A 21,004-nucleotide genomic window follows, 5' to 3' on the forward strand; every position below is an offset into this window, starting at 1 on the left:
TAGGGAAAAAAAAAAAGAAGCTTTATAAGGCTGAAAAAATACCTTAAGATGTTGACAATGATCATCTCTGGGTAGCAGAACATGGATAGTTCTTTTGACTTATTTTCTAATTTTATTCTATAGTGAACATGTAGCCAAAAATGAACCTATAAAACATTTTTTAATTAAAAAATTGGAACAGCTCAAAATTACATAATCAATTACATTGAGCCTTGGTGACAAGTGCTCTAAGATCCAAGCCTCCTAGCATGACACCTGGTAGCAGTTATACAAGGGCCATGGCAGGCAATTGTGCGGTCTGGCTGGCCTACTTGCTCCTGATGCTGGTTAATTAGGTGGTTTTTTTAAAGCTCTTATCCCAGGTGGATCATGACCTGAGGCTAGATGAGCAGCTTTTGTCCTGTTGGGCCTCAGACTGTGCTAAATCTTCAATGTGCATTAGACTTACTAAGAGAGGTTAAATGCAGATTCTTGGGCCCGCCTCCAGAGCTTCAGTAAGCAAGGACTCTGATCCAGCAATGGGCCTTTTAAAAGCATCTTCAAGAAACCTTGACGAGGGCCAGGTATAGGGTGAAGCAAGAGGAGCAACCCAGGTGGGGAATTGAGAAGGCACAGATCCCAAAGGTCTCTTAAGTTGGCAACTGCCATTGAGTGGCTCCTTAAATTTTACACCTCTCACTTCACCCCAGCCCCAGCCCCGTCCTGAGTGCTGGTAGTGTAACACCTCATTCTGAAAAGGCTTAATTATAAACTAGTCCAGTATGGGCTATAAATGGCAAGTTGCATTAGGAAAATGTCTAATTCATAAAGAATGAGCAAGGGTGAAATTTGATTCCTTAAAAATGAAAATCTGGGCTCATCTGCATTTGTAAGTGCCTCAATGCACCGTGTAAGGCATTAAATATACATTTTGCTGTTAAAGATACATAACTCTGCAATTTTCCAGGTTAAATCCGAGCTGGGTTTTCTTAGCTATTCTGCAATAAGCAGTGTACCAAATGACACATTCCCTAATTCCTCCCAAGTTGGAGGTTTAGATAAGCCTAAAGGTGCATAAGTTATGTATTTCCAGTGGAGATTTAAAAAAATAGTCTTTCTCCTTTCCAGAGCATGGTAGACTTGGGTCACTCTGGTATCTTCAACAACACCGATCAGTTTGTAGGAAGTCAACTATGAAGAATTCATTGCTCGGGCAATTAAAAATCCTAAACATTCACTGGTTTACTCCACGGATTTTGTAATCTTGAAAAATATTCCCTTTTCCTACCATCAGGTCCATGTGGAAGGCAAGAAGGAAATGAATTTTAAGAACATAGCACAGATACCAAGAGCTGGCAGTTGCGGGCTGGGTGTGGATATGCACCCTGGGAAGTGCCTTCTTTCATTCATCTCCGTGTGGAGAAGCACGCTGAGTACAGCTCTTCTCTTGTCCAGTTCCACCTTACCCATCTCCTACTGTACATGCACATTTGCTCACGCTATGTCATCAGCAGGACAAAGAACACAGGCTCAAGTCTCCAAATAATAAAAAGACTAAATGAAGAGCGAGCCAAAGGATGAATTTCAGCTTCTACAAGTCTAGGGCTGCTGGTGTTTAATGGCAACGAGGCAGTGCTTTTCAGAAATCTGTCACTACCCTGGTTTTGGTCTGGGTGAAACCTACATTCCTGCCACAACACTGTTATAATAGAGGAATTTAAATCAGCTAAACTAGGAGGACAAAAATAACTCAAGGTAACTTTTTTACATACTAAAGGAAATATTAAACTTTTTAGAAAATCTCCAGAATAGATTGCATTTCACACATTTCTAAGAATACCCAGAAATTGGTACGTGAGTACTTCAATAACAAACAAAACAAAAATTCAACTGTGGTCTCCTGTACCCAGCTATTTTTGAGAGAGCGACTCTTGGAGGATTGCAAGCTCAAAGTCAGTCTCGGCAAATTATCGAGGGCTACGCAACTTAACAAGACTCTGTGTCATAATAAAAATTTTAAATGGGCTGGGGATATGGCTCAATGGTTAAGTGCCCCTGGGTTCAATCTCTGGTACCCCTCCCCTCAAAAAGAAAAAAGAGGAAGAAGAAGAAAAGAAATGAAGCAGTCATCTCAAATAAGAGTCAACAAACTTCCACCGCAAAGGGTCAGATGAGCGTTCAGGTCAGGTGTCTCTTGCATCAACTCAGCCCTGTGGCTGGAATACAAGAGTTGCCATGGACACTGCCTGAACAAACAGGCAGGGCTGTGTCCAGTGAAACTTTACTATGGACCCTGAAATATGAATTTTATTCAGGTCTCATGAAAGTTTCTGATTTTTTTCCCCATTTAAAAAAAAAAATTGCCGGACATGGTGGCCTATGCCTGTAATCCTAGAGAGGCTGAGGCAGGAGGATCGCAAGTTCAAAGCCAGCCTCAGCAAAAGTAAGGCACTAAGCCACTCAGTGAGACCCTGTCTCTAAATAAAATACAAAATAGGGCTGGGGATGTGGCTCAGTGGGCTGAGTGCCCCTGAGTTCAGTCCCCAGCAACCAACCCCCAAAATTAGTCTGTTGGTCATCCAACACCAGGCAGCAGGCTGAATCTGGCCTGAGGGATTAGTTTGCCAATCCCTGTTCTAAACAGCCATCAAAAAGATCGCCCCATCTCAAGATGTAGTTGGAAAATGATGACTACTTGGAGAAAGCCCTCCTCAGCTAGAATCACGGTATCCTGCTGCTGTGTGCCCCAGACATGGGAGGGGACCAGAGCATACACCACAACATAGCGCCCCACCCCCACCCCACCCAGCCCCTGTGCTGCCAAGGAGAGCGGGCGGGCATGGGATGAATGCTATTTTTGTACTCTGTAAAAGTAGCTAATTCATTTTGCCCTATAATTCAGAAGTGGAGGAGAAGGGTATTGACACAATGCCCATGGAAAAATTATGTATCTATTCTTGGATTAATTTAAATTTCCACTAAATTACAGGTGACCCCGCGCACATTTACAAATGAAGGAGGCTAATTTGATGTAAAAACACACCTGGCTCCACTGAAAAGGAAATTTCTACAGGGTGGAAGTACCACCATATGAAAGAGACTCCTCATGCTGTTGTTAGCAAAGTCCAGGGACAACCTCGGCAAACTTTATGTAGTAACAAACCTAAACCTGTTTCCCCACCTTTCTATCATATACATTAAAAAAAAAAAAAAAAAGCCACAAACTGAACAGCAAAGGGCCTGAGAATCCAGGGGGCTACTTTCTTCCCTAAGAGTTAGCTTTTTAAAAACAGATCCCACCAGGTACCATGGTGCACACCTATAATCCCAGAGGCTCAGGAGGCTGTGGCAGGAGGATTGAGAGTTCAAAGCCAGCCTCAGCAAAAGCAAGGGGCTAAGCAACTCAGTGAGACCCTGTCTCTAAATAAAATACAAAATAGGGCTGGGGATGTGGCTCAGTGGTCAAGTACCCCCGAATTCAAACCCCGTACCTCCCTGCCAAGATTTTAAAAAAACAACAAAAAAACAAACAGATCTCTCCCAATCAGCAACACACTCAAGACCAATTTTCTTATGATATGAAGGAAAAAAATTACACCAACACTTGAGTGGGGAAAATGTTTAGTTTGTAGCTACCAATGTTGAATTTTTTCCACATTAGAAGAAAATCAAATCCTCCATTAAAAGTAGGTTGCCATGCCTTTTTCTTCCCCAATTTGAGTGTCTAAAACCATTCTTTTATCCATAGATTCTTTTTATAAGAAGATATTAGAGTCTGTCACATCAGGAACAATGTTCATAAATCCCAACCAATTTGAGAACAAAATTTCAAGAAGAGAAAATCAAACGCTGTTGAGACATCTCAAATAAACACACATTACCTATAAAAAGATCGCTGTGAAAAGACAAGCAACTATTTCTCTGTAGATCTGCCACCACACTAGGAAGATCTGAGGATTATTGTTTAAGTTAAAACTGTCCTAACTGTGCAGCTTTCACACATATGTGGAAGACACAAGAGCGTGAAAGAAAACGACAGATGGTGACCTCGCTAACTTCCAGGCACTTAGCAAGGTCACTCCTTCAAGATTAAACGAGATAATTATCAACTTTAAACAACTGTCTGACAGGTTTCTTTTGGAAGTCAGTCACATCATTTCAGAATCCTGCCTCATTCCATGATGTTTCCAAATGGCATCAGACACACACTATATGAACCACAGAAGATCCTCACACCACGACACCAAAAAGATGCTGTGGAAGGGCATTTTATGTCATGGAAAGATATTCACAACATATCTGTGATTCAACACCAAAATATCAGGTTGTGAAGCAGTGTGACCTCATTAAAAAAATTAAAAATAAATGCACTGAAAGAGTAATAAGGGATATTAGTAAATAATAAAAAGTAAATAAACTTAGAAGTAAGCTTAAAACTTGCTTTTTTTAAATGTTTGCTTCAATACATATCCTTCATTAACACTTTTCTAATGTGAAAATATCGTTTTAATTTAAGAACATATACCAATGTTCACATAAACCAAGCTACCCTACAGTTCCTGTGGTAGCCCCAGAAAGTAAGTCAGAGAGGAGTTCTACTAGCATCAGCTTTATTTAATGGTTAAGAATTCCAATAATTTAATATAGGATTCCAATAGAATCTATCTAATGGGGGTAAACACTAAAAGGTAAAATCTCCCTTGAGAGATTTTAAAAAACTCAGAGAGAATGTGTTTACATTTAAAAATCTTAGACTCTAACACAAGTATGGTTTGAATATCCATGGGTTTGGAAGAGCTATCAATTTTTAAAAGTGGAACTAGAAGGATTGGGGTATAGCTCAGTGGTAGAGGGACTTGGGTTTGACCTCTAGCTCCCCTCCCCCCCCCAAAAAAAAATAGGAGGGTTATGAGGTAGGAAAAGATATCCAACTTCCGAAAGAAGCCAAGTTCTAGTAACTTTGCTGTTTTATGAGGATCTTCTTGAAGGACACAATGGCCCAAAGGCCCCAAACCGAGCAGTCCTTGAAGGCAAGCTGGCCATTAATGTTTCAGCTTGGGAAGCGGTCCCTGAGATTCCAGCCAGGTGGGTGACCCAGATGGCTGAAGGCTGGCAGGCAGTCCCCGGAATCTACACGGCCGGCTGGACAGGCCCACCTTCTCTTTTGGCAAATGGCACTCTGGCCATGTGCTTTACTTGCAGGCCACTGCGCTGCGGTGGCCTCTACCTAGAATTGGTCCAGCCATCTGCAACCGGATTCTATCATGACCAAAAATACCCACACTCTGTCAATGTGGTCCAAGGGGAACTTTCTCATCAAGAGACTTCATTCTGGGTGATTGATTGATTGCTTTGGCTGATTTTGGTATATTGTAGGATCTATAAATAATCGCCTAACACCAGGCAGGATGTTAATTATAAGACACAGTGATTTAGAAATAATACATTATTTAGCATGTCCTTAAATTGTACCTCAATCCCCCCTTTAATCCCATTCCATAAATGGAATGACATCAGTGGTTTCTGAGAGTAATTTGATGCAGGCCAGTGGGTCATCTGGGCTTCCAGTCTGGCTGAATGTACAAGGTGCTCTTGTAGGCCCCGGGATGAAAGCAGAGCCTTTGGTTCTCAATGTCAGCCTCCGGTCATCACCATCCGAGACTGCAGCAGTGTTCCTCAACTGGCTGAGTTTTGTCACTAAAGGGTGCTCCTTTAAGATTGGAGAGAGATCTCTTGGTGACCCCTACATACCATTTAAATGCCACATATTTTAAGTTCAAAATACCAATTTGGAAACGCTGATGATGTTTTGAAGTTTTAATTCAAAGTTACAGGATCTTTAAAAAAAAAAAAAATCACTCCAGAGGTTTAAAAAGTAATGGATTTATAATCAACTTTTTTCTATAATTAGACATACTACTTCAGGACTCATATGAGTATTTGAAATAAGAAGCCAAAATAAACTTACAAAACATTTACTTCACTTTCTACCACTTGAGCCCACTATAAAGCTTGTTATTTATCCAAGAAATCTGATGTAGTGTAGAAAAAAAAAAAAAGCCCGATTAAATTGACTTTAATATAAATTAATGTTGAAGTACAAACCTGGCCTTTTATTTGCCCAGGATCTGATTAAAGAATCTTACTGTATGATGTTTCTTATAACCAAAGAAACTATGGATTTCTAAGTAAGTAGCACAGGCTAACTATAAAATCTTGATGATGCAATTTTTGCTAACATCTACAGGAATTTGAGAAAAAGTAAAAGCCCTATTACATACGTACTTTTAGGTAAAGATTTAAAGTTTTTAGAATTCCACATTCCTCCTAATTTTTATTTGCAAGGGAAACAAAGCACCACTTTCACCAAAAGATATCAAACTTTTGTAACTAGGAATTTGGTTTCTATATTCATCTTGGATAAGGGATTCCAAGAGTAATCACAGTAATGCAAATTCAATGCAAAAAATAACTGAATTTTATCTTATTTTGTTTTTTTGTACTGGGCCCTGAGGCCAGGGGTGCTTTACCATTGACCTACATCCCCAGTCCTTCTTACTCTTTGAGATAAAGTCTTGCTAAATTGCTTAGGCTGGCTTTGAACTTCTGATCCTCCTGCTCCAACCTGCTCAATCCCTGGGATTACAGGCATGTATGATCACACCCAGCTTGCTTTGTTTTGTAATGAAAACTCCCATTAGTTTATTTTCCATTGGAAGTTCTATTCAAAGAAGGCAAATACATCCTAGCTTCAGACCATAAAAACTACCTTGAGTGACACTGAGCCAGTTTAACAGACTATATATATCATGGCTTGGTTAAAGAAATTAAAAACACTATTAAAACATTCTCAAGCTTAACATGTTACACATTAAATTGTTCTCTTAACACAAATTGTTTGAGCTCAATAATTTAAAAGTCTCCTACACAGGGATTAAAGTCCCACCTCCCAACCTCACATACACTCCATATACTGAAATCTACAGATGAAAATTTCAAAACAAATGTCTTTTTTTTTCCACCAGCAAACATTTATTCATTCCAAATCAACGGTTTCTACTCACATTTTTCACCAGTGAATCTATTAAGCAATTATGAATCAGTGTCACTAAACAACCTGAATTTCTGCAGTAACCCTGTGCATTTATTACCTTGGTTTTTATAATTCTAATTTTTGCAGAATGTGATTCCTTTCACCCTGGTGGCTAAGCATATTTACAGAATAAGCCACACAGTAGACCTACCTATGTAATTGCCTCAGGTAAGATGATGCCCGAATGAACACATCTGTTCCAAGTTCTAAACTTTAAAACAAATTTAGCTTTTGATTTCAAATTTCAAAATAAAAAGGCTTATCCCATAATACTATAAACTATGATTCTTTTTTCAATAAAAAAAAGTCCACACAAAAAAATCAACCAATTATAAATGAAAAGAGCATTTAAGAAATGCTGGCCCCACCAGAGGGAGTTCACATTGGGAAGTCCAATGTGTTAGCAAGTGAAAATGAGTGCCTTCAATCAGTGTTTGTAACAAACTGACTCATGAATGAAGAGACTCCCTGAAGAACTTAACCACAGAGGGCAGAGCCTACATTGTCCTATCTGTATCCCCGGGGTGATACAGCAGGGGATTGGACACCCAGGCCCTAGAACGAGGTCCCCTGGAAGGCTGAGGGCACACTTGATCTAATTTCAAAGAGGTGCAAGTTCATCATTGAAAGTGTTAGAATCTGGTCTAGTCGGATGGCAAGTTAGAATTATAAGTGAAGTGGTAGCAATTCTGCCCCCCGAGAAAAAAGGTGAGAAATGTCCTTCTGGGGCCAGTATCTCAAGACCAAAGACAGATTGCTCTGTAACAGAAGGAAGCGTGAAGACCACAGAAAGGGACCCATCTAAATTAAATGTCCCTCTGGCCCTGGTACTGGGGGAAAAGAGAGAACACAAAACACTTGATTTTTATAAACTCCCCAACTGCTGAGCTTCTCAATGTTGAGTTCTATGAGGCACTCCACACCCACGATCCTCCGATACGCCGTCACTGGTCCACAGAAAGACAGGGAGGCTCAGAGCATTTAGGAGTGACTTGGCAAAGCCATTTTTTTTAAAATCAGTGGGATATAATGAATGAAACAGCTCATGCTTGTATTTTGTATATCTCTGTTGTTTTTCACTTTTCAAGCAACTGGTTTTGGCTGTATTTTGGAAGAAGTATTGATCCACGGTGAATTGGGAATCTGGGGGTTGGGGGTGGAACAGGGAGTCATTTTGCCTTAGATGGGTTGAGAAGCTCTGCTGTACTAGTGTGGGGGAAAAAAAGTTTTGAATGATCAGTATGCGTATCAGCTTGCAAGGATATTGATTTGCCTACAGTTACCTCTTAGGTTAGTTGAATATTAAGATTTTTCAGAAACAGATAATTTTGCCCCTGTGTAATATACTAAGCTCCTTTGATTAACATCTGAATTAATCTAGAAACATTTGAGTTGAGGGCCAATGAGATACCACGTAATCAAAACTGCTCTGAGGAACAGAAATAATAATTAACATGTTTCCCTTGAAAAGGGCAAGTTCTGTGGGTCAAACAAGTTTGGGATAATACACTCCACCCCAGAGCATCCTCTAGGGAAGGCGGGATGCACATCAGCACATTAAGGATTCTGGAGAGGCCAGTAATTTAAAAAAAAACAACATGTTTTTAATTACATGCATGTGACCTTTTTTATTAACATGTAATTTAGGAAATGCAATTTTGGAAATGCTGATATAGTAAGAAAATCTCTATAGATTAGTAATCAAAAATCTGTCCTGAGCATCACTCACTAGCTGTTTTGTTCCTTCATTCTTTTTTTTAATGGATCAGACTACCCATCCCATCCCCCTGGCTGAGGGGCAGCAGCACAAGAGTTAATTATGCAAAACAGCAGGTAAGCTCCTTCAGGGCAAGGAATGGGCTGGAAGCCTTTGTTTCCACAACCCCTCCTGCAGCCTAACACACACAAAGCACTCAAAGCACTCAGTTCAGTTGCTAAATTATCTGTGAGGAATGTTTCCCTATAGTCTCCAGATCCTCCAAACCCCAGAAGGGCCAATTCTGACAGTCCTTTTACTGGGATACTCTAGTGGGTATGGTGTGGTAGGCACCTGTCCACCCTTCCCTGGAACTGCAAGTTAGACCAGGTGTAGAGTCAGGAAGAAGCCCTACACTTGGCAGACACTCCCTATGGGCCCTCCTCAGCCTCAACCCCTGTGTAGATTATTTCTTTAAGATGTGGCAGGTAGGAGGTGGGCAGGGCCACAGCAGGGCAGTATTGAGGTCCCCAGGAACACAGCCACCCTCCTTCCTAGACCACCTGCTTGCTACCTGCTCCCACAAGACCCACACGTTACTTGGGAAGACCCTTGAGCTGGATCAATACTGCACTGGTCTTAAGGGAGGACAATCTAAACACAAATTGCATCAGAGCCTGGAAAGAGAAAGCACTGTAACAAAGAAATCATGTCAGGGCTTGATGGCCTCTCTTTCCCACCTGACACCACAACCCAGCTCCCATTCAACATCTGGCTCCTGTTTCAACAATCAATAATAACGCGTTTTTCCCTCAACTTGCTATTTTCAACTTGTATGGCTCCTGTTTACTTCAAAGACAGCCCCCAGAATTTGTGCCACTTGAACAAGGTCATGTGGTCAGTGAAAAGTAGGACAGGGAATTGGTTTTCTCTCCTCACCACCAAACCACGAGGTCTTTGTTAAGGTCAAAATTATCATGAAACATTATTTACATGGTACACAATGAGCTCGGTTCTGCAGCTGTTACAAACACGAGCCACAACATGCAATAAAAAATAAAAAAGATAAGGAGCCCCTCCCTTGGACTTACTGTTCACGTAAACGTTAAATGTCATGGAAGCGTCCACGTCAGGGTTGGACACGAGAAATGTGTACGTGCCTCCTTCAGTCCCTTTTAACCTGGTCAGGTGAAGTTCACTTACATATCTACAAGGAAAGGACAATAAATCAGCCCACAGTGGACACCACCTCCACCTCTGTCCATGTCTTTTTCATGTCTACCAGGAAACAGATGCCTGTTTGGGGGAAAATAGGACTCACTTAATTCAGTATTAACAAAATCCACATTAATGAATGTGTACGCTTGACTTGGGACAAGTGCCTGCTGTATGGTAACAAAGCTTTGGAAAGGCCATCTGAGCACCCAGGAAACCTTGAGCCTGTGCCCTCTCTTTCCGTCCCTGGCTACTCTCCTGGCCTTACATTACATATACAGCATGCATAAGGCATTTCTGTTGCTACTATTTTATTATAATATTTTGAAGATCAAGATCAACTAAGGGGTCTGATATAAAAGCCCTTGAGCTCACTACCTGGCCCAAAGCTACCTACTTAATGATTCTTAGTTTCCTTAGAGTTTTAAGCAATGAGTAAAGGCATTAACTTTCTTCATCCTCTGGAGAAAATTATTTATTGTGTCCTGAATATATTCTGGTCACTGTTTTGGGCTACGCTCAGAAGACAGCTACACTCAGAGACACCTGGCCCCTTTTACAAAGGAGAAGACCAAGGCAAAGAGGCGCAGGCACAATGGAATGCCAGATGGGGCCTGGAGAGGCAGCCTTGGACTGCCCTAAACCCTTCCTCATCCCTCCAACCCTTGGTCCGGTCACAGAAATAGGACCTGGGAAGGCCAGGGGCCTGGAGAGGCAGCCTTGGACTGCCCTAAACCCTTCCTCATCCCTCCAACCCTTGGTCCGGTCACAGAAATAGGACCTGGGAAGGCCAGTGGAAGTGGGGTACGTGTGTGACACACACCCCCCCCCCAGCCCAGGTCCCTTTCTTACCTGATATTGCTGTCATTCTCAGACTTGGGGTAATCGTCCCACTTGTTAGCGGTGGTGCTGTTCATGTACATCCACTGCTGGTGTTCTGGTTTGGGGAACGCCTCGTATTCAACAATCAAATCCACATTTTCTCCATCATTTACAAATATCGTAGAATTCATCATGGAGAAGATATTAATAAATCCTTTATCTAATCGTGACAGAGGGAGACAGAAATCAGTATCTACCACCGTCCAAGAAAACACACACACACACACACACACACACACACACACACACACACACACACACACACACGTCCTCTTAGAATTAAAAAGAGGACTTGCTTGTTGCTAGTTAATCAACTAGCAAGACAAGTTTAACTAGCCCCTGATTCATTTTGCTTTACTTCTGTGAAACTGTTGTCTCAAGGTGAGAAGAAACACACACAGGGAATCCTGACTTCCCCAAACAACAGTTCTTTAAAAGACTTGTCACCATCTCAAAAGGCTTCTCATTCCACTAGTCCCAGTGCTTATTAGGTTAGTAGGTCTTGGGGCTAAATACTTAGCCCAGGCCCAGACCCTATAAATTGATACATATGATTTAAAAATGTCATGAGTGAAGAAAAAAAATAGCCCTAATTTCTACAAAAGATGCTGAAGGAATGCCATTTTTTATTTGAAGAAAAATAAACTTAGGTGCCCTCATATATCACTGATAAATCAAAGACCATTTTAATGAAGAATCAAAACATCCTTTTAATTAAACCGTGGTACTGATTCCTCTCAGACTTAAGAGGATGTGGCAGGTTCTAGACTTTTGGGAAACAACAGAACAAAAACATTCTACAAAAGAAATTTGAACACATACACATTTTTAAAAGTCTGTGTAGTAAAGTTAATTGAGGTAACAGGGAAAAGACATTAAAATACAAAAGGAAAAACGCTTGGCCAAACTAGTCATTAAAATACCCTACCAGGTTTCCCTTATTAAAAATAGCAAAACTAATTTAGAATAAATTCAAGAATCTTGCAAGTGTGGCAAAAGTAGCACACTGACTCACACACTTTAAACTGGCACAGTTCTTTTAGAAAGCATTTAGCAATATAGATTTTTTTAAATTATCTATTTTTAAATCTTACTACTGTAATTTCCACTTGAGAATTCTTCCTAGAGTGAGGGAGACAGACAGACACAAAAGCAGGGCTGTTGATACTAGTCATAATAATTTTGAGATGACAAAAATAGAAAACTGGTTAAATAACGCAGCCCTAGAAATGGCTATATAAGAAAAAAAAATAGAACTTGAAAAAGAGCAATAAAATAATTGTCCATATTATTTTTATAGCCACTATTTATGGACTGTTTACTATATGCCAAGGGCTACCTTAAGCACTTTAGCATACATTCTACTTAACAATCATGATGTTTAAATATAATAATGAAAGAGCTGAAATCTCTATAGATGAAAAAAATATATAGATTTGGTATCTAGCTTATAGACAAAGTTGATGATGACCTCTAATTATTAGATGAAATAGATGATTTACATTTGGCTTAAGAGCTCTGCAGCAGAGACTGGGTTTGAACACAGGTCTGAGAGAAGTCAGGTCTACCTCTTTTTACTACAGCATACCCACTTTTATTTTGTGAGAATATAAGTAAAATTGTATGTCATTATTGGAATTTTTATGTACAAAAATATTATCAGTTTAACAAAATCTTACAAGTAGTTCTAACAAGTTAATAGGATGATGGAGATTTAATTTTATTCTTCTATTTATTTAATTATACAATTTAAAATTACTCATTAATTTTGGTGCTATCTGGGTAAATAATATTGAGATCCACGAGGCTGGCATTGTCATTTTTACTGCTCTTTAATTTCTTACAATTTCAGAATTTAAAAAAAAAAAAAAAAAAAAAACACAGTCAAAATCTTCTTTGTCCATTTTACCAATTTAAAAAGGATCTTTCAGGTGAGAATGAAAAATTATCCAAATAAAAACTGGAGAATGATGGAAACCCTGACCCCATTTCATTATTAAATCATAAATGATACCTTGCCATTCATTCTGTAAGCCAATTAAGGTTAATTTTAAGGGACTAAAATATTCATCATATGCATGTTACATTAAAATTTCAGGTTCTCAAGGTCATACATTCAAAAACTGTACACAATGCAAAATATTCAGATATTTCAGACAATATTTGCACTGAAATTATTTCTTTCACAATGACCGTATAGAAAATACTTAGTCTTCTTGAGCTTTCTGTAGTCCAGTTTGCTCAATACAGTGAAACAGCTTCAAATCCACAAAATGTAAAAATTATTAAAACTTTACCTTGGTTGCTGTAACAAAAAGAATCAAAGAACTCCATCTGAATTGTTATAACATCAAGTATGATCGTTTTCAAGTACTTATGCATTAAGAAGTTGGTGATACTTGAATATTTAATCAAGTATAAATTCTACATCTGATACTTCCATGAAACCTACTTCTGCTTCTCCTTTCCAGTGTGGGAGTTAGTGGCTGTGTTTCTTAGAAGAGAAAATGTAGGTGGAACTGAAGCAGGGTGCATTAGAAAGTTAAGTAGTACAGCCCTCAACTGAAAATCAGGTCAGATTCAAGTTTCTCTAGCCACAAAATGAAAATAAAAAACCATCACTAGGTGGGATTATGGGTATGTTGATATGCTTCATAATAGTAACTTTTTTATTATCTATATCTATTTTATATGTATCTATATCATATCCACATTATTTGTATCCCTGTAACATCATGTATAACTTCACTCTATACAATTTGGGAAAATCAGGATGGTCCCAAAGCCACCTTCTCTCTACCTTTCCATGTTGGATCCGAATCCTATTTTCAATTGCTAAAAATTTACTTCTCTGTCTTTTCCTGTTCCCCTTCCATCCTGACCCCCTCCCGAAACAATACAAAACCAGAGTCAGATTTCATAGCCACAAGTCTTTCCAGTCACACATTTATAATTCTTGGAAATTGATGAATGGATTTTTAAAATCCGATTACATACAACAATATGCTCAAAACCTCCTTACTAATTGCTTTCTCGAGCTGAAGCTGATATATCAACATGCTCCCTAATCAACTTAGCAAATTAGTGCTTATGGAGTTTAATATTTTAAAAGCACAGCTTTCTATTCAAATTAATAAATGGTTCACAATCACATTTAGGGACAAACTGGTATACTTTCTGTGTGCTAACTCTATAATTGCAAGACGTAACTTCTCTGTATTCATTCTGGTGAGATACCGTCCATTAGAACATGGGCGGAAACCCCCAAATTTTGGTGAGATCACTATGGGGTGAATCAGAAATCAGTCACTGCAACATAAATTACTGAAGAAATTGGGGGAGGGGGAGAGACATGTAAACAAATATTACATCATTTCAATATTGCTCATGATGATGAATTCCACCACCCCACAAGTATTTAATTAAAGCCAAGCACTAGGAATATGATTACATTAAGATAATTATTATTGTTCTCAATAAATCAACTCTGGTGAGGGGGGAGGGGTGTGTGCTAGGATAGAACTCGGGGCCTTCAGGATGCTGGGCAAGTGCTCTACCACTGAGTTACACCCCCCAGCCCCCAAAACATCAAGCAACTTCAAGTAACTTACTACACTTTGCTCTCTGTAAAGAGATGTTTAGAAAACAAGCTGAGTGGGATTTCTAGAGCAGGGAAGATAAAGCTGAACCAACTGCGCATACCAGATAAGATGGGGTCAGGGCAGATGACCCTCTTCTAGTTGATTCTCTAGAACCAATGCCCCACGCCCCAGTGGGCCTCCTTCCTGAAGGCTTATGCCATCCATCACCTTCAAGGTTGCTGACAGAGGGAGGTGACGGGGAGCACCAGGCAGGAGGTGCCCAACTCTGGATGCACCACAAATGATCACAATGACGGGCACAGGAAAGCTACTGAAAGACTCAGAGAAATACTCCAGCCTCTAAGCATTTGTCCTTCCCAATAAAAATTAAAAAACCTACAACCGTTTCCAAACTCAAGTCATGCAGCAAAGACTAGGATTTTAGAAAAAGCTCAACGTGTACTTTGCCGGGAAAGGGAGAGTGGGTGGTTACAGGGAATGACAGGTTTAAACTTCAGAGACAGACTTTTCTTCTGTGAAACTGGTGGAATTCATTTGTGTTGTAGTTGTAAGAGGCGACAGGGAGATTATTCATTCATTCATTCATTCAGTGATAATAAAATTCTAAGAATCTGTTCTTAGAATTTCATTTACATAAAAAGGAAACTATCTAGTAATTTCTTCTTTCACTATTGCCAGTAATTTATACATTCCCATAGAGATATTTACCTACAACTTTCAAGGTTGTTGTGACATTTGCTGATCCAAAAGTATTATTGGCATAACACATGAACACTCCAGAATCATTAACTCTTGCTGAGCTGATAGTCAACGTTTCCTGACGTTCATAATTGAAGTCACCCTGATGCCAGCTATTACGTTTTACCTGTGCTTTAGTCTGCTGGTTTCAGAAGGGGGGGAAAAAAATCAAAGATTACCATATAATTTATATTCAGGATCTTCCTAAATTAAAAATAGCAGCAATTAACTTCTCCATATTAGCATTCATTATACACTACTTAAGTAGGAATAATAAAGCATCATGACAAGACTGTCATTGGAACTCTTCACATCTTACAGGGTTATATTGAAAGATAGTCATTATTAATGATTGGAAAGAAACATGAAAATTCATTTCAAATTCCCTGCAGTATTATATTTTAAAAGTTACCATATAAGAAATATTACAGAATACTGATATATTATAATGAGTCAGCACACGTATGTCATATTAACATTTCCTGTGCTATATTCCAATGATTGAAAGAAAACACATTCGCATTAGTAATGTTCTAGTTTATTAACATTTATTATCTGCAGAAAAAAATAGGATCAAAATGTGGACAACTAACTTGAAAACTCATCCCACAGTTTTGTTTTGTTTTTTTTATTTTTTTAGTTTTAATCTTTATTTTTATGTGGTGCTGAGAATCGAACCCAGTGCTTCATGCATGCTAGGCGAGCGCGCTATCACTTGAGCCACATCCCCAGTCCCCATCCCACAGTTCTTGTACAAGAAAGAGTTCTGAGAAACATAAGACATATGAATACCACGCTGGAGTATTTAAGCAGAAACTGAAGAGAAAGGGCTGTGAATCTACCCTCGTGGTCTTATCATCTCAACTCTTATTTGTCTACAGACAAGGAGAGATTGCATGCATTTAAAATAGCATGAAAAAACCATAGTACAAACTAGAGCAATTCCTTGAAAAGATTAAAAAGAGTCAACTATTGCCAGGTGCGGTAGTGAGCACCTGTAATCCCAGCAGCTCAGAGGCTGAGGCAGGAAAATCAAGAGTTCAAAGCCAACTTCTTCAGCAACTTAGTGAGGCCCTAAGCAATTCAGACAGACCCTGTCTCTAGATAAAATATTAAAAAGGGATGGGGGTGTTGCTCAGTAGTTAAGCATGCTTGGGTTCAATCCCTGTACCAAAAAAAAAAAAAATGTGTCCACTACTAATCTTCCAAATTTTCTGTAAAGTGCACACACATTCCTATCACAATGAAAATACAAACAACCGGGGCTGGAGTTGTAGCTCAGTGGTAAAGCACTTGCCTGGCATGTGTGTGAGGCCCTGGGTTCAATCCTCAGCACCACATATAAACAAATAAATAAATAAAATGAAAGATACATTTACAACTAAAAAATATATTAAAAAAAAAAAGAAAAGAAACAAGAGTTGATATTGACATGGAATGAAATCAAGGGTGATTCCTTGGCCAGACTGTGGCAACCCTAATAGAACACTGGACAGTGCTGTAAGTCAGAACAGTCCTTCAGAAAACAGCCTGGCAGTCCTCCTTGGAAAACTCTAGCAAATTTATTTCAAGGAAATAACAACAGATGCCAAAAGCTCCAAGATGCTGACTGCAGTTAAAACTCAAAAGAACCTAAATGACCTATCAGGTATGGATAACAATAAAAATTATGACTATGTAAAAAATGAGGATCTACTAGGATGCACAAAGAGGTCTTTAATTGAAACTTTGTGGGCTAGAGTTGTGGCTCAGAGGTAGAGTGCTTCGCCTAGCATGCACGAGGCGCTGGGTTCGATCCTCAGCACCACATAAATGTAAAATAAAAATATTGTGTCCACCTTAAAGAAAACTTAAAAAGAAAACTTTGGAAAATGTGAAAAGAATTATAACAAAGAAAATGTGACATTCATTAAGTCTGAGAAGGGGGTATGAGATATTTGTTAGATTAACTTTGTGTATTTATAAAAACAAATATTTAAAAAAATTTTTTTAAAGATACATGTTTATATTACTTGAAAAATCACAATTTGGATGTACTTTAAAACTGCAGCCATATGACAATACATATGCATGGAGGAAGAGACAAAAGTAATATAAAAAAAATGGGCTATATTACATTTTAAAGACTAGCCACTTGTAACCACTGCACACTTGTAATGTGGTAGTCAAAACTGAGTTATGCTCTGTGTGTGTGTGTGTGTGACACATATCCCAGATTTTGAAAACCGAGTATAATAAAAAATGCAAAATATCTTATTAATAACCTTTATGTTAATTATAGGATGAAATGATAACATTTTGGATTCACTGGGTCAAATAAGACATTTTGATTAAAATGAATTTTAACTTTTTTTTTCTTTCTGTAATATACCTACTAGAAAATTTGGAATTATATGAAGCTCATAATACATTTTTATTACACAACACTGAAATCTACAAACATGGGATTATGATTCTTTCTTGTTTTTAATTATATTTTTGAATTTTATTTTCAATGCAAATATTAAACCCAGGGCCTTCCACATGCTAGGCAGGACCACACCTCCAGCCCAATTTGGAAATTTGTTTTACATTAATATTTAGGACACATAAAAATGGACTGTTTTTAAGGTGAACGGAAAGAAGAGAAACGTGCTTTGTTGTTAACTAAGTGTGAGCTCCTGGGCAAGTCAAAGACACCACCAATCCTAGGCCTAGCAGTTGTTCCAAAGGGGTGTGAAGAAACAAATTTATCTTTAAAGGCCTTTCCAGTTTAGAACGCTGTGTAGATCTGAAATCACCCCTTCTAAGAATTTATCCTAATCATTGGCAGAATTTTGGCCATTCCACTCAATCAGATCACAGCCAAGTGAAGCCAAGCTTACAAATGCCTTTCTCAAGCTATTGTTCTTCAGATTGCTCTTCTCCAAAAGCAGAGTAACACAGATAGTTCTAGACTGAACATACTAAGTTCTAGATTGAAAAAAATCTTCCATCTGTTTCTTTCAAGGGCGTCAGAGTCCACAGGAGGAAGCCAACCAGCAACTCTGGATGGGTCAATGCGGATGGGATAACTTGCAACTTCCACATTCAACCCAGAGATCATAATTTAGGATACAGTCAAGCTCAGAATTGAAAGCAAGTAAAAATGCTAGAGTTTGGAAGGTTACCAAGCTGAACAAATGTTGAAGGAACTCCAAGACTCTCTTATGCTCAAACAAATAATCTCAGCAACTTTAAAAAGTCATTTTATCCTAAATTTCACTGTGAGATAAACTTAATTCTAAAAGGTCAGGATCAAATATTATAGATTTTTGGAATAATTTGATAGTGCTAACAGCATTCCAAATTAAGCCAGAGGATATCAATCAAAGATTCACGGGTGAACCTTGGCAGACAGCCAGGAGCCCCATCTGCAAGTCACACATTACATATTGTTTGCATGTGATTTGGTTTTCTTTAACCCTTGGAGGTACACCCTGGGATTTCCCCAAGGAGCTCCCAACACTGAAGGCTTATCTACCAACGCCAGTGGATTAATTGGGAATGGCATGCAGGACTCCTGGGAAAAATGGTTCTGAACAAAACCGCCTGGGGCAATTTAATTTCTCATCTCAAAAAGGCTAATTTTCAAGTTATAGAGGCTCAAATGCACATACAAAACAGTCTAAATTGTTCTCTCATCTGACATCAAGGATTATAGAAAGCCAATTAATATGGGATTGTGTTCCGTAAAGTTAGCCAAAAATCCATATATAAGCTATTGCTTTTATTACATTATGTGATATGAAAACTAAAACTTGTTTCTCTCTGAGCCACTGGCTTGAAAGAATAAGTCTCTAATACAATCCATTGTCCAGGTCAATGGCAGGCTTCATTGAGCAAGATATCTATCACAGGTCTACATGAATACCATCAGAAAGTCTGCACTGTGCTAATTACCATGGTTATGTTTTTGGCAAAGAATTCTTTAAACAGGCATGAAATTGCCAATGTTGAAAATAAGGCATGAGGAGGAGGGGGGAGAGAGAGGAATAAAATGTAGTATTTCTTTTTTAATCTAACGCAGACATGTGTAATGAAGAGAAACCACTGTGATAGCTAGTTAACTAGATGGCCAAGGTTACTCAAAAGAAAGAAAGAAACAGCTACTGAAAATCTGATCAGTGAGGATTTTAAAAGTAAAATATTAGGGAAATTAAGACAGTTGAAAGCCTTATTAGTAATATGAGTGTTTAGGAATGGGGGGCGGGGGAGGAAACAGCTTTAAATATCTTGGCTGGAGATGTGGCTCAGGAAGAAAGACCTTGCCTAGCATGCAGGAGGACCTGGGTTCAATCCCAGCACTACAAAAAAAAAAAAAAAAAAAAAAAAAAAGCAGCAAATAAAACAAACAAACAAACAAAAACCTGGCTAAAATTTGTAAGATACCTAACACAGTTTCCGACATTCAATATCTGTTAAATGAATGAGAACCTAACCATGTCCAAATGTTTTGGATTAAAGAGAACCATTTTATTAATAGCAACTAAAACAAATAGAAAACCATTAGCAACTTAATCTCAGGTAATCAGCCTCAAAGGAGGAAATCAGATCCATACAAAAAGAAACCTGGCTCTCCAGTGATTAGGCCATTTTGTAGGGGAAGAAAGCGCTTTCTGGTTCATATTTGAGACCATTTACTCTTTGTAAGTATGGAAGGGAAACATTAGCAACCCCTTCTACTTTAAGTAATCTGGCCTGCATAATACAATAGCTTTAAAGCAAGGTATTGATGAAGCTGACCACTCCTTTTCTAAAAAAACTTTCCCTACTGAAGTCATTCAAAGAAACAGCATTAATAATATGATGCTGACGTTCTCGCCCAATAAATTTACAACATGACAGTTACTTGTCACTAATAATAAATGTATATGCAGAAGTACATAAAGGGCAGATAAGCATCTGAACATACCAGCTAAGCAGCTAAGCATGCCAGTGGAGTCCCGCCCAGGACACTCTTAAAAAAAACAAACAAATAAAAAAAACCTTAAAGACTCCCATGCAGAACAACATGTTGAGATGAATGAATGGAACAATTCACTCACCAGACTGTTGTCCTTCAACCACATTGAGCCCACGGATGTGGACACATCTTTAATTGTGCATGTCACTGAAAATTCTTCCCCTTCCCTAAGAAGATAGTTTGTTTTGGACACAGACACAACTGGAATAGCTTTGATGGCTGGAATAAAAAGAAATATGGCCCTCAAATCAGTCATTCTATTTTGGCATGAAATTTTAACTTCCCTTTTTTTCCCCCTCAAATGTGCACAGTTTCCTTTGTTATAACTTAAAGTATGGTACTCACCTACTTATATTATTTGCCTATTTGAGGACATCAGCAATTATATCATATATCCTTCAAATAAATTAATTACTATTGAGTAGAATAGTATGCCTAATATGAGATTCTAGAAAATGCTTTTTCAAAACAGGAGCACTCCACCCCCCTACCCCCTATCCCCACCCGCCCCATTGTACAGCAGTTTTGCTCTCCATCTCAGACAATCTTGATGATTTCAGGGGATGGGACTTACAAGGAATTTTATTCTTTTAACCAAACAGCATCTTTTCCATTCATTATACAAACAATACCTTGCTTGCTTCTGAAAACCACAGGTTTTAAATAATCAAACTTCCCTTCATTTCAAAGAGCGTACTTTTTCAAAAGCATTAATAAAAATGACTTAACAGCTGAATGCCAACTGGTGTTGAATTAGATAATCTCACGTACAAAACCTAGATTATCTTCTGGCTTCTGAAATATTCTACATAATG

General features: G+C 38.6%; 1 protein-coding gene across 4 annotated transcripts in view; it reads right to left on the reverse strand.

Moving 5' to 3' along the window:
- Kit (KIT proto-oncogene, receptor tyrosine kinase) overlaps window positions 1-21,004 on the reverse strand; it is a 75,116-nt gene that overhangs the window by 17,058 nt on the left and 37,054 nt on the right. For 2 of the 4 annotated variants that reach the window (XM_026385661.2, XM_026385653.1), the window contains exons 4-7: window positions 20,272-20,408; window positions 15,176-15,344; window positions 10,836-11,025; window positions 9,860-9,975 (exon numbers count right to left, since the gene is read on the reverse strand). In XM_026385661.2, the coding sequence (XP_026241446.1) occupies window positions 9,860-9,975; window positions 10,836-11,025; window positions 15,176-15,344; window positions 20,272-20,408 (612 nt within the window). Of the gene's footprint in view, window positions 1-9,859; window positions 9,976-10,835; window positions 11,026-15,175; window positions 15,348-20,271; window positions 20,409-21,004 lie in introns of all 4 variants that reach the window. The other 2 variants (XM_077803261.1, XM_077803260.1) reach the window with 1 other exon arrangement.

The sequence above is a fragment of the Urocitellus parryii genome, chromosome 10, assembly GCF_045843805.1.
Source record: "Urocitellus parryii isolate mUroPar1 chromosome 10, mUroPar1.hap1, whole genome shotgun sequence".
Lineage (NCBI taxonomy): Eukaryota > Metazoa > Chordata > Mammalia > Rodentia > Sciuridae > Urocitellus > Urocitellus parryii.